This window comes from Dreissena polymorpha, chromosome 15 (assembly GCF_020536995.1).
Source record: "Dreissena polymorpha isolate Duluth1 chromosome 15, UMN_Dpol_1.0, whole genome shotgun sequence".
Classification (NCBI taxonomy): domain Eukaryota; kingdom Metazoa; phylum Mollusca; class Bivalvia; order Myida; family Dreissenidae; genus Dreissena; species Dreissena polymorpha.
Genome location: NC_068369.1, coordinates 36,996,101 through 37,008,354, shown reverse-complemented (window position 1 = coordinate 37,008,354; position 12,254 = coordinate 36,996,101). Strand labels below are relative to the sequence as shown.

Here is a 12,254-nt window from a genome sequence, read left to right as displayed (position 1 = left end):
GAAATAGTTTCTGTCGTTTCTTACGCTTATTCGGATCCCGCTCTAAGTTGATTGCAACAGTCGCTTTGGCCTTCTCTTCAATGTCGTCAAACGTGTCCAGATGTTGTCATGACTATACGGGCACGTCGTTTAATAAACAGAGAAACTAATGGTTCTGAATGGATATACAACACACAAAGAAAATTGATATCATAGTTAATTAAAGCGAACTTAACGCTTACAATTCGACATACATCAGGAAGCTGGTTAAGTCACACATACAATTTCTGCTGCAAACCCGATAGAGTCGTTCAATGACGTAATAAAGAAAGATAATACAAAATGGAAACTGGCCGTAGGGGCCCCTTGAAAATCGGGGTCCCAAGGCTGCAGCCTTGTTAGCCTATTTCTTAACCCGGCCCTGCGATTCGCCACAAATAATGATGTCCATTATATATATTTACATGCGATTAAGCATCTTTCTTGAGTGATAATATTGCTTCAAAGTTCAATGATTATCGCGAAAAAAGTGTGTTTGTTGTACTTTCCTGCGGGTTTATCTAACATGATGTCATTTTCATTCGCTATGATGTAAGTGGGCGTTATTTTCATTCGGAACACTCGGTTCTTGTCAAACATCTAATGATTACGTCATACTTATGTCCGTCCGTATATCCGTTCGTCTATGCGTCTATCTGTTTGTCTGTATATCTGTCTGTTTTATATTTATCTGTCTATCTGTTTGTGTGTCTGTCCGTCCGTCCGTCTGCCGGCCTGCCTGTCTCTCCGTCAGTCCCTCCTTCAGTCCGTGGGTCCTTATTTCCGTATATCAGTGCATATGTCCGTCCGTCTGTCCATCCGTACATCCGACAGACTGACTGACGGTAAGAATGACAGACGGATATAAGGACGCAGGGAGAAACGGGCGGACATGCAGATGGAAAGACAGGTACAGTCGGAAATAAGAACACAAAACAAAACAGACAGAAAAACAGAACGACAGACAAACGGACGAGGCACACGGAGAGATGGACAAACGGAAATAATGACAAACGGACGTTAATACAAACGGACGGAGGATCAGAGAGAAAAACATTCACACCGACAGAGAGACAGACGGACGGACAGACACACAAGCAGATAGACAGAAAGACAGACACACCGAAAGAAACACAGACAAACAGACAGACGCACGGATCAACGGAAATACGGATGTACGGACATACGTATGACGTAACCAATAGTTTTTCGACTAAAATCGAGTGTTTCAAATGAAAATAATGCCAACTTACATCATAGCGAATGAACAGGACATCATGTTAGATAAACTCGCAGGATATTACAACAAGCACACAGCATACCATGATGAACACATAGCATACCATGACAGACACGCAGCATACCATGACAAAACACAGCATACTATGACAAACACACATCATACCATGACAAACACCTAGCATACCATTATAAAACATAGCACATCATTACAAACACACATCATACAATCACAAACACACAGCATATCATCATATACACACATCATACTATGGCAAGCACACAACATACTATTACAAGCATATATCATCTGATTTAAATCCACATCATTTCAATGAAACTCACAGCATACCTTCACAAACACACAGCGTACCATCACAAACACAAATCATACCATGTCACACAGCATGCCATGACAATCACGCAACATACCATGACAGACACACATCAGACTATGACAAACACACAGCATATCATCACAAGAACACAGCATACCACCACAAACACACAGCATACCATCACATACACACAGCATACTATGGCAAGCACACAGTAAATATTATAAACACACAGCATACCATGACAAGCACACATATTGCCATGACGAACACACAGCATACCATCGCAAACACACATCATAGTATGACAAATACACAGCATACTATGACGAACATACCGCATACCATCACAAACACACAGCCGACTATGACAAACACATAACGTACCATGACGAACACACAGCATAGCATGACGAACACACACCATACCATGACAAACACTCAGCATAACATCACGAACACACAGTATACAATCACAAACACAAATTATACTATGGCAAGCACACATAATACTATTATAAGCACATATCATATGATTTAAACCCACATCGTTTCATTGAAACAGCCGATATAGCAATAGTCAACAGGAGACAGACCTGTTCCATAAATAAGCGATCAATGCCCGCCCTGCGAGGCTGGCTTTAGTGATGAGTTACAAACAATGATGCCCGCGTTACACATGGTTGGATACGGAAAAAAGACGAACAAGTAGTTAAAGAGAAAAGAGCCATTCTTCTTAAATAGTACTTTGAAATTCCCCTCATTGTCAACTTTAAATTAATGCAGTATCATTACTTTCAATTGTCTACGTACAGAGTTATGCTTTGCACAAATAAATCATAGTTCTCTTAGTAGTTCTTGCTTTAATAGTCATCGAAATGAGCTTGCAAGCCGTGAACTGGTAATTTGTACCCGGGCTTGCTGAAGTTGTGTGTGTCATAGCGGTGGATTGGAAATATTTCATCGATCTAAAGAAATAATATTAGATTTCGGGCTTAGTTGTAAAACTGAACTGCTAATTTCAGTGACTGTAACTGGATGCACAAGTATATCAATTCGTTGTGATTCCTGAAACACGATCTTTAGGTATCAGGCGATCTTTGTTTAAAAAAAACTATTCATGTCTTTATCGATTTACCTTATTTCTTGCGAACAAAGCGTTTGTCGGAGTTGTGTAATTACATACATAAATATCGGATAAGGTGGATAAAGCTTTATCTCATGTTACATGGGGATTGATCGGATAGCATTCAGAGTGGTGACAGTGGCATGTAAAGGTTGTAATCAACGGTTTCTATATCCAATCAACATGTCGATTCTGAAAGTTATTTCAATGACACGTTCGTAACGTGTATAACATATCTATTTAGCGCGCATCTTCGGATTTTAATTTCTGAAACAAGTAATTTTAATATGTTTTATAATCCAACTGTTGTGCATCAAAATATTCTAGTTTATTACATCGAGGTCATTTAAATGAACGCGTTAAACTGAGCTTTATAACATAATTATATAAAGCATGCCGTCTGATCGGTAAATACTAGTAGTGTGTGTTTATTTATTTATAATATTTTAATTTCGCACGGTACCCGACATAACAGGTAAATAACGTTTTCTTTAATTAATCTTTAATTAATATGATTTGTTGACACTTATTGAATTCTTTTACGGAATAGATAATATTTATGTTGATTCTTTTTTCATCAAAAATGCGACACACTCATACCTTTACGTTCAGACGAGTCGTTATTAATTGTATGTGTGTATATATCAAAATTTATAACGTTCTTAAACGCGTGCGACTCCATTATTTAAAGATTCTGAATATGTTCAAGCTCGCATACCAAATTAATTTATCGAACTCACGAACGTTGGGATTGATTTTAAATTTGTAGATGCTAATTTGAGCTTTATTTATTTATTTTTTATTGAAAGGAAATCCCATTTGGTGTGGTCTTGTGCTGGGGAAATCCGGGGTACCCAAGGAAACCACAACAGTTCTGAATGGTGACCACAAACAAAACACACATACCCCGGGAGCGGGAATCGAACCCGGATCGCCAATATTATAAGCGCATGTTTTAACCACTGCGCAAACAGGAAAGCCCGAGTTGAAGTTGAAAGCGCAGATAATTTCAACAGTTGAAATAAATGAACAACTTTATTTAATCGGCCCAAATTAACCAATTGAGTAGTCCATATGTTTAGTGTTTGCTCATGTATAGGTCACTATTAGGTGTCAATTCTTACCCGGTGATATTTGGAAGTAGCCAAACACTTCTTGAATAACAAGCCACAAAAGTTATCAGTTGACATAAATTTTACCCATGTGAACGGAGATTTCAATTTAAATCCTTTTGTTTGTTTCAGATTGACTTTTGACTGACAAGAAACTTCGTTAAGTTATGGTTCTCTTAGAGTCGGTGTTTACTGCCATTGTGGCTGCCTGGACTTCTTACAGCTGCATTAACAATGAGTGTTGTAACGATGAATGGATAAGATCTGACTTATCGAGTAAGAATTCAATAAAACACGGATTTGTTACCGACATATTAAAGTGATATTATGGGCTTTTTGCACTGTTGAATTGAGCTGAAAAGAATTAACAGGTCAAAAGAGTTAGTTTAAATGTGGTTACTGACCAATTATCTGCAACTCATCATGCTACCAGTTGTTTATAAAAATATATTTTATATTCGATATTCTTACGTAACCCACCCAGTCCTCTAAGCCGAAATGATCGTAAAACAGAATTGTGTCTTTGTGTCGTATGAACCAATCTGCACTAAAACTAAATTTAGGTTCACATCGTACATACAAGATCAGTTGTCAAACGAAAGTGCGGTTGATATTCAAATGCATTATTTTTCTCTTTCCGGGATTGTTTTAGTATGTTGATGCTGCATTAACAAATATAAGTGTATATGAAGTGAAAACACCAAAAATAATCAACGGTTGCGATAGACACCTATAAACTGTTAGATGCCCATAATATCACTTTAAGTAGTAAAATACTAAATTGAATTTGTATAATATATAATACAATTACATTGATATGGAAGATGTTTAGGGTTACTTGAATGCGCGTTCTTTGTTCATGCTTAAACTGATCCATTGTTGATCAAGTATCTCATTTTTCATCTAGCAATAGTCAAAGTACTTTGCATCAAAAAACTATAACAGTTATGTTGTCTTTCCTTTAATTATGTATAATGATGACCAGAAAGTTACCCTGAATAATAAATTGATATGCACGCCTTTATTTTTCCCTTTCAACTTAATAATCGTGACACATTAGTATCGAAAATGGCCAGATGTGCTCAAAATAGGTCGCTCCGTCATATCAATACCATGAATCAATATCAGACGCAAGATCAACGACTCTTGCTTTAATTTTGATTGGCCGAATACAATCATTTAAACAAGGTTTGCGATTTTGGACCCTCATTTTCCCGTTTTTGTTCCATTTAAATGTAAACCGGAACGTCTAAGGTCATAAACACAAATTAATAGGGGTGGATATGGGCAGAAATTATATTTTTAAATAACGGTTCAATACTGAAAGTACGTGCGTTGTATCTTACAAACACCGTCATTTACCGATACTTCTTTTACGAAGTAGTACAAATAAAATGTCATACAAAACATGCTTATGTTTTATTACTTTGGCAATATTGTTTTTGTAAAACAGATTTGATCAATTTATAAGTATCATACAACAGAGCTCAGAATTACGCATTGATATTGGTACATTTGGTAACGAATGGTAATACCTAAAAATCTACATGGTATAATATGGCTTACGTGTGAAATTGTAAATCAAACTTAAATGGTTATATTTCACTGCATAGCGTTTTATTGTGTTAAAGTTTAATCGTTATGTCCATTTGGCATAATAAAATCAAATATTTGCATTTCAGATTTGCCATTGACATTGAAATCAAAGGTTTACGGGCAGCATCTTGTGACAGATACACTTATGAGACACCTCAAAGGTCATATCAATGGGAACCCACGTAAAGCTTTGGCTCTTTCGTTCCATGGAACGACGGGCACGGGCAAGAACTACGTTAGTCGATTAGTTGCTGAAACAATTTTTGTAAAAGGCATGGGCAGCAAATATGTCCACTGGATCATACCAGCAGTAGAATTTCGGCTTGGAGATGCGGATACTACCATTCTTTCATTATACAAGGTGTGTTCTTCCATCTGATTTGTAACGTCTACCTTTTTGTTATAAAAGTTGTTAGCTGTAACACGCCGACAACGTTGATATTATAATACATTCTTTTAGGAGCATCACGTTTTAAAAATAGCTGTATGTCCATGGCGTATGATTATATCAGAACATATGCTAAGAGCATGTTTGGATGATATAGTTGTTTAATTGTATTTTATGAGGATAAACTACGCAACAAGATAATTGAGGCCGTTACCGCGTGCCCACGCGCATTGATTATCATCGACGAGATGGAAACAATGCCACCGGGTCTCATAGACGTCTTGAAACCGTACTTGGACTTCCATGACAAAGTCGAAGGTGTGGATTATAGGAAAGCGATGTTCTTTCTTCTAAGGTACGCTGTGATCCTTCATCAAACGTAGACAACATTTGCATCGTACTAAATAAATAATAAGCCTTTGTGTTAAGCGTTTGTTTCTGACGTGTGTGATTTATTGAAACGTTAGATAAAAAACGTGCATAGAAGCCTAGTTAGGAATTGTTTTCCGGGCTATACAGGGTCAAGGTTACTTACACTAAATATTTGTATAGAAAAACGGTTCCCGCTCAATAACTAAAATTAAGATGAGATGCTATTAAACTGTTTATAACTTTATATGTGTGTATGTGTATGTGGCTTACACGCAGACCTAGCATGGGATTACCAAACTATATCAAGTAAAGTTAATGCGAGTATATACGATCTCATTAACCGGTGCATTGTTTTTAAAAACAGATAAAACATTGATGAATTAAAAAACAAAAACAAATTCAGATGAAGAAGTTCTAAAAAATACAGATAGAAGAGTTGAATTCAAATGCAAAAACTCTTCTGCTGTACAACAATTTTTTTTCGTATCAACCAGACATGTACACTTTTAGGAAATCCCAATTAGTATGTCCAGATTTGTTCATGCGAAACAAAGTTACAATTTTGGTTCAATCTCCACGCAAAGTTGTCTTCCCATGCTCTCACATACAATTTGATCTAGCCATGCTTGTTCCAGTCAAACCTCCGCGCAGAGATATGACTGGGACCAGCATTGTATGTGAGAGCATGGAATGACAACTCTGCGTGGAGATTGGTTCCAGTCAAATCTCTGCGCGGAGGTTGATTTGGGTTTTGCAACAAATACTAGCAAACGTGTCGGCATCGGCGTAGTTATAAGTTATAAATGTAATTGAAGAAAACAACATTTGATTGAGCGTCGTTAATTAGTTTTATATTACATTCCTAGTTCATATTAAAATGTTGGTTTAAGATTGCGATAGTAAAATGTTGACACATAGGGTAACTTGTTTTCTTTCTTTAACTGTATTCCTGGTTTTGTTTACTAGCTAGAGCTTTTTATATCCAATGTTAACATTTATCAATGAAAAGCATTTAATGACAAACTTCAATACATGCCAAAATCCGTGAAATGGCCCCTTTCATGGTTTCATAAATATCTACTTTTGTTTGTTCATTTTAGTAATAATGCAGGAGCAGCGATTAGTACCAAGACATTCGACTTCTGGAACGCTGGCAGAAGTAGAGAATCTATCCAATTGAAAGACTTTGAAAATATTGTGCAGTTGGCAACCCTTTACGACAAATCTAGTAAGTGTACTTTGAGCATACTAAACGACGGCTTGGTTGAGTCGCGCGTATTGGCACTGGAAGTCCTGCGATAAAATAACGGACAAAATGGTTACAAAATAAATAATTGGAAGTTTATTTTATGCTGTTCCATGATAGGGATATTTCGATTTGATCGTTATTTCATTGTGTGTAGTGGTAGATTTTCATCGGGTGTTTCTGGAATTTCCCAATAGGCATCCTCCCCCAAAAACATGCTAGTTGGGTTGCAGAGGTTATCTCGAAATACAGAAAACTACTCTGTGTTTTAGAGACAACCCCATTGATGTCAAGTATAAAGCATCAAAGACACTTCACCTAAATTTAAAGTCGCATGTTGAAGACGAGCTAGTAGGGTTTGAGCGATGGCTGAACCTGCGACCCTTAGTTCTGGCACTATTGTTTTTGACCACCTGTCGATTTTTTATTTTAATTAATATGATCGCAAACATTTACATTGCATTATGTATTTTTGCATTTATGTGTGTTTCTTCTATTGTGGATTTTTTGTGTTCCTCCCCGTTTTGGGAATTGGTTACTTGTCATAAATGAAGGATCGCATTTCCGTCCTTTTGTAGTAGGCGAAGTTTCACTTCATGTGTATTATATTCAATTTGAATTAAATGTTCTTTCAGACGGCCTTTGGAACAGTGAATTAATCTCAAGCGGCCTCCTTACCGCGTCCATACCGTTCTTACCCTTGGAGAGACTGCATGTAAAACAATGCATTAGAGATGCGTTGATTGAACACAAATTTGTGAGAACTGTACGAGAAATACCAGAGGAAAAAGTTCAAATGATTGCGGACCAGTTAAAATATTTTCCAAACGATACCGAAGTATATGCTACAACTGGTTGCAAGCGAATACATGACAAAGTTCAACTAATTATGAATGAATATTAGACTAGGTTTGCCTGTAAGTTGGTGGCTGTCAGTTATCAATTGAGTCAAAGCTTACTGAAGTAAAATGACCAATTGTCTATGCATAACATAACAATAAACATAATACGACATCAGCCATAGAAAGTTGTAAATACATTAAACTAGTTGGCTTCAATTAACTAGGCTATTATACCATTGCCGACTTGTCGTTCTTTTCCATCTGTTTAATGGACTGTTAGAAACTTTACACATTACAGTTTTGGATGAGTTGAATACTATAAAAATAGATAGTTTAAGTATGTTTATATGATGTTACTCTTAAGCACAGACGAGAAATATATATTTAATACCTTCTTTAAATCCTAATTAAATCAACGTGATTCATGACAATGATTCAATTTAAATGACGACTAATAACTTGAAAATGAATGCAATTGTCAATGTATTACATGTTCATTAAAGATAGTAATATGCATGTATACAAAAACAGAATATTTGTGATAGTGATTCAAACACATTGTTACGATTTGCTATTCCATTATAATACTGAATAAACACCGTACGTAATAATACAAAAAGTATTTAAATACTCAAACTAAGAATTTAAATTGCTTTTGATTTACCTAGATTGTTTTGTTTTCAAATAAAAAATTTGAATGTCAAAATAATAATTTTATTTCAATCTAACATACATCAAGTATAACTGAATTTTGACGGCAAAATACTTGCACATTTATCAAATAATTATTAACTCAAATTATATTCAATAACCTTTTTTCCGAAGTACTTATTAAATTATTGTGAAACACAAAATATAAAGACCAAGTCTGAAATTCGTCCTCTAGTTCAATACAATTTTCACATATCGTTTCATTGTAAGGTATTTGGAACGTGTAATAGTGAAGGTTGTCTATGAAACATGTTGCACCGTATTTAAAGCTTTAAATAATAAAAGTTGTATTGGTTAAATGCAAATACTTCGTTATTTGTTATTTTGTTAAATCTTGATACCACATACGTAATAAAAGTAAACGACACTCTTAATCAAAATACTTTACCATCGATAATGACATGCGTTCTACCTGTCATGCATTATATGCATGGAAAACTATCTATAGCAAACATTTGTTAACGTCGCTAAAACCATGGGAAGTAAACGTTACCGTTATTGAAGCATCGAGGCAACAACTGAAGCAATTACGGCAATATGCAAAAAGATCTGGGATGAGAATAAGTGGTCCAAGGTGTGGACCCAGTCTCTCGCCATACCGTTACCGAAATAGGGCAACCACAAGTTTTGCGATAATTACCGTACCATCAGCCTCATCAGTCAAATCACCAAGGTCATGCTACGAATCATTCTTAATCGATTGAAAAGTACAACCGAGGAACTGCTGGCCGAAGAGCAAGCTGGATTCAGAGCAGAGCGGAACACAGTGAAACAGATCTTCAACTGCAGAATCATCATTTTGATTTACCTGAAACACCAACGTGAGCACTTCTACAACTTTATTGACTTTAAAAATCTTTCGACCATGTGTGGCTTTATGGCCTATGGCATGTTTTGAGAGGATTCAACATTGGCGAAGGGCTGGTACAAGTTATTCAAAGGCTCTACGGAAACGCAAGCGGCGCAGTACTTCTCAACAGACAGCAGTATGACTTCTTCAGGACATAAGTGGGCGTACGTCAAAGATGTCTACTCTCTCTCGTCCTGATCAACCTTTTCCTTGACAAGATAATGCCGGAGTCTCTCCATGACCATTACACCTCTATCTCCATCGGTGGAAAACCCATCTCCAACTTGAGATTAGCTGATGACATGGACCGCACTGGAGGCACCAGCAGTGAACTTCAAGATCTCACTAACAGACTCTATCAAAGAGCAGTAGCATACGGGATGGGTGTCATCACGGAGAAGTCGAAGATCATGGTGAACAGCACGACCAACACCAGTGCAGACATTGCCATGAACGGCGAGAGGCTAAAAGAAGCGACCAGCTTCAAGTGCTTTGGCGCAACCCTGTACATGGATGGTACCAGTACCGCTGAGGTTCGAATAAGAATTGACATGGCGACTGCAGCAATGGTAAGATTGAGCAGGTTGCGGACAAGCAGTTCCATCAGCTTCCCCACAGGTAGACAGGTTCTACTAGTCCCTCGTAGTATCCATTATACTCTACGGTAATGTCTTCGAAAACTGCTCCGCATCTCCTACACGGAGCACAAGACCAACGAGTACGTAAATAACATGACTGCAACACTTGTTGGTCCACTAATGGAGCCCCTACCGACGACCGTCAAACGACGAATTCTGGTTTGGTTTTGACACGTCAACAGGCACGACGCTCTGTGCAAGACTGTTCTCCAGGGCACACTAGAGGGAGGTCGACGTCGAGGCTGTCGGAACAAAAGCTGGATGGACAATGTAAAAGAGTGATTTCCCTTCCTATGAATGAATTACTCTAAGAAGCACACAGCAGACCTGACTGGATGGGGATTTCTTTATCTTCGTCCCTTATCCCCCCTCCAAAGGCCAAACAGGTCAAGGGTATGATGAAAATGAAGATGAAGATGATGATGAGGAGGATCAAGATGATGATGATTATAATTGTGATGATTTTCGAAGCCTATTACGTAATACCAATAAGTAAAATTTTCAAAGAATGAACAATAGAAAATAGCAATTTAAAGCCATATATAATAAAAGTATTTTAATCGAGCATTATGCCAGGAATTTATCACTTATGATCGGAACAAATAAAATACTGCAAACGATGCAACTTCACGACATTTATCAGGATAGTCTACTTTTATTACGGGGAAAAATTTAAAGTATGAAATGATGAAAACTGGAATCACAGCAACTGAAATTGTAAAATTCAAAGGATTTGGTTTTAAACTTATTTGAAAACTAGCCGAACCTCACACTTACACCAGATTTAATCACAAACCATATGTTTTTTGTCACTTTTTATTCACATAACAACATGTGTTTGTATTGTCCTATGTGGTAATGAAAATGTTATAGACCGGATGGATTCGTTTGTCGTGAAATAAAGACCAAACACATTATTGCTGATTGAAAATAGACTTGTGTGTTAATGCATGTGTAGATTAAAGTTGAACAGCTCTTTACATGAATGTCGTAATTGGTGGTAAATACACGTTGCAATACGGTACATAACTTCTTCTTCCCACAAAGTTCAAGGCTCTTCTGGAGCATCGAAGCACTGTGAAACATAAAACAGATGTACAGATAAAAATTACGTTCTTAAAAAAGAACCCTTTTATATTTTATAACAATGAAACAATTTTACAAGGCTATTTAGTAACACATATAAATACAGAAAGTACACGAATACACCTTATGGCGGATAAGGGGTGGAGGTAGGTGTTGATTTTAATCAGAATACATTTTTAAGGCAGCCACCTTATTAAACTCCGAGCAAAAATGATTAATGTTTGATTGGAACAAAGAGCTCACATGACCATATATCTTTATATGTTTTCACAGAAACAAATACTGTTTGGGTTAAACACCAGTAATTAAATTTAAGGTAAAATCAAGTAATCAAGAACAATTTTATTTATAATGCGTACAATGATATAATAAAAAATTATGCGAGCATAAAATAGTATTTAAGTATTGTCTTATGTTGTACTGAAAAGGTCAAAGACCTGAATCTTGATATTGATAAGTGCGTCGTAGATACAGTTTCTTAGTTTATCTCGACGATGCGGGGTTCGCCATTGGGCGCTATTTATGTTTTAATATACTCTATTTGAAAATGTCTAATGTCTAAGAGTTCACAATCCCATCATTGAGTTGATTCCAGTCAGGCACAGTTGGAACAAATATAAAGGTTGTATAAATTGACAGTTTTTGTTCGAATTGTTTGAAAGCAATCGCAATTATTATTCACTAGGTTAAAC

General features: G+C 36.6%; 1 protein-coding gene across 3 annotated transcripts; it reads left to right on the top strand.

The window, feature by feature from the left end:
* Positions 1–2,824: 2,824 nt before the first annotated feature.
* On the top strand, positions 2,825–9,172 carry LOC127861170 (torsin-1A-like). Of its 3 annotated transcripts, none has more exons than XM_052399556.1 (6): positions 2,825–2,872; positions 3,966–4,109; positions 5,516–5,790; positions 5,997–6,172; positions 7,290–7,417; positions 8,071–9,172. In XM_052399556.1, the coding sequence occupies exons 2-6, from the start codon at positions 4,001–4,003 to the stop codon at positions 8,337–8,339; spliced, it is 957 nt and encodes a 318-aa protein (XP_052255516.1). In that variant the 5' UTR covers positions 2,825–2,872; positions 3,966–4,000; the 3' UTR covers positions 8,340–9,172. The 3 variants fall into 3 exon arrangements, with proteins under 3 accessions (XP_052255516.1, XP_052255515.1, XP_052255514.1); XM_052399555.1 differs by lacking the exon at positions 2,825–2,872 and adding an exon at positions 2,886–2,997; XM_052399554.1 differs by lacking the exon at positions 2,825–2,872 and adding an exon at positions 2,898–2,997 and having other exon boundaries at positions 3,531–4,109.
* The last annotated feature ends 3,082 nt before the right edge of the window (positions 9,173–12,254 follow it).

Excerpts from the sequence above, each read along its gene's own strand:
- LOC127861170 (XM_052399556.1), top strand. The coding sequence starts at position 4,001 with ATGGTTCTCTTAGAGTCGGTGTTTACTGCCATTGTGGCTGCCTGGACT. Across the intron at positions 5,791-5,996 it reads CCATTCTTTCATTATACAAG|GATAAACTACGCAACAAGAT; the intron begins GTGTGTTCTTCC and ends GTATTTTATGAG. Across the intron at positions 7,418-8,070 it reads AACCCTTTACGACAAATCTA|ACGGCCTTTGGAACAGTGAA; the intron begins GTAAGTGTACTT and ends ATGTTCTTTCAG.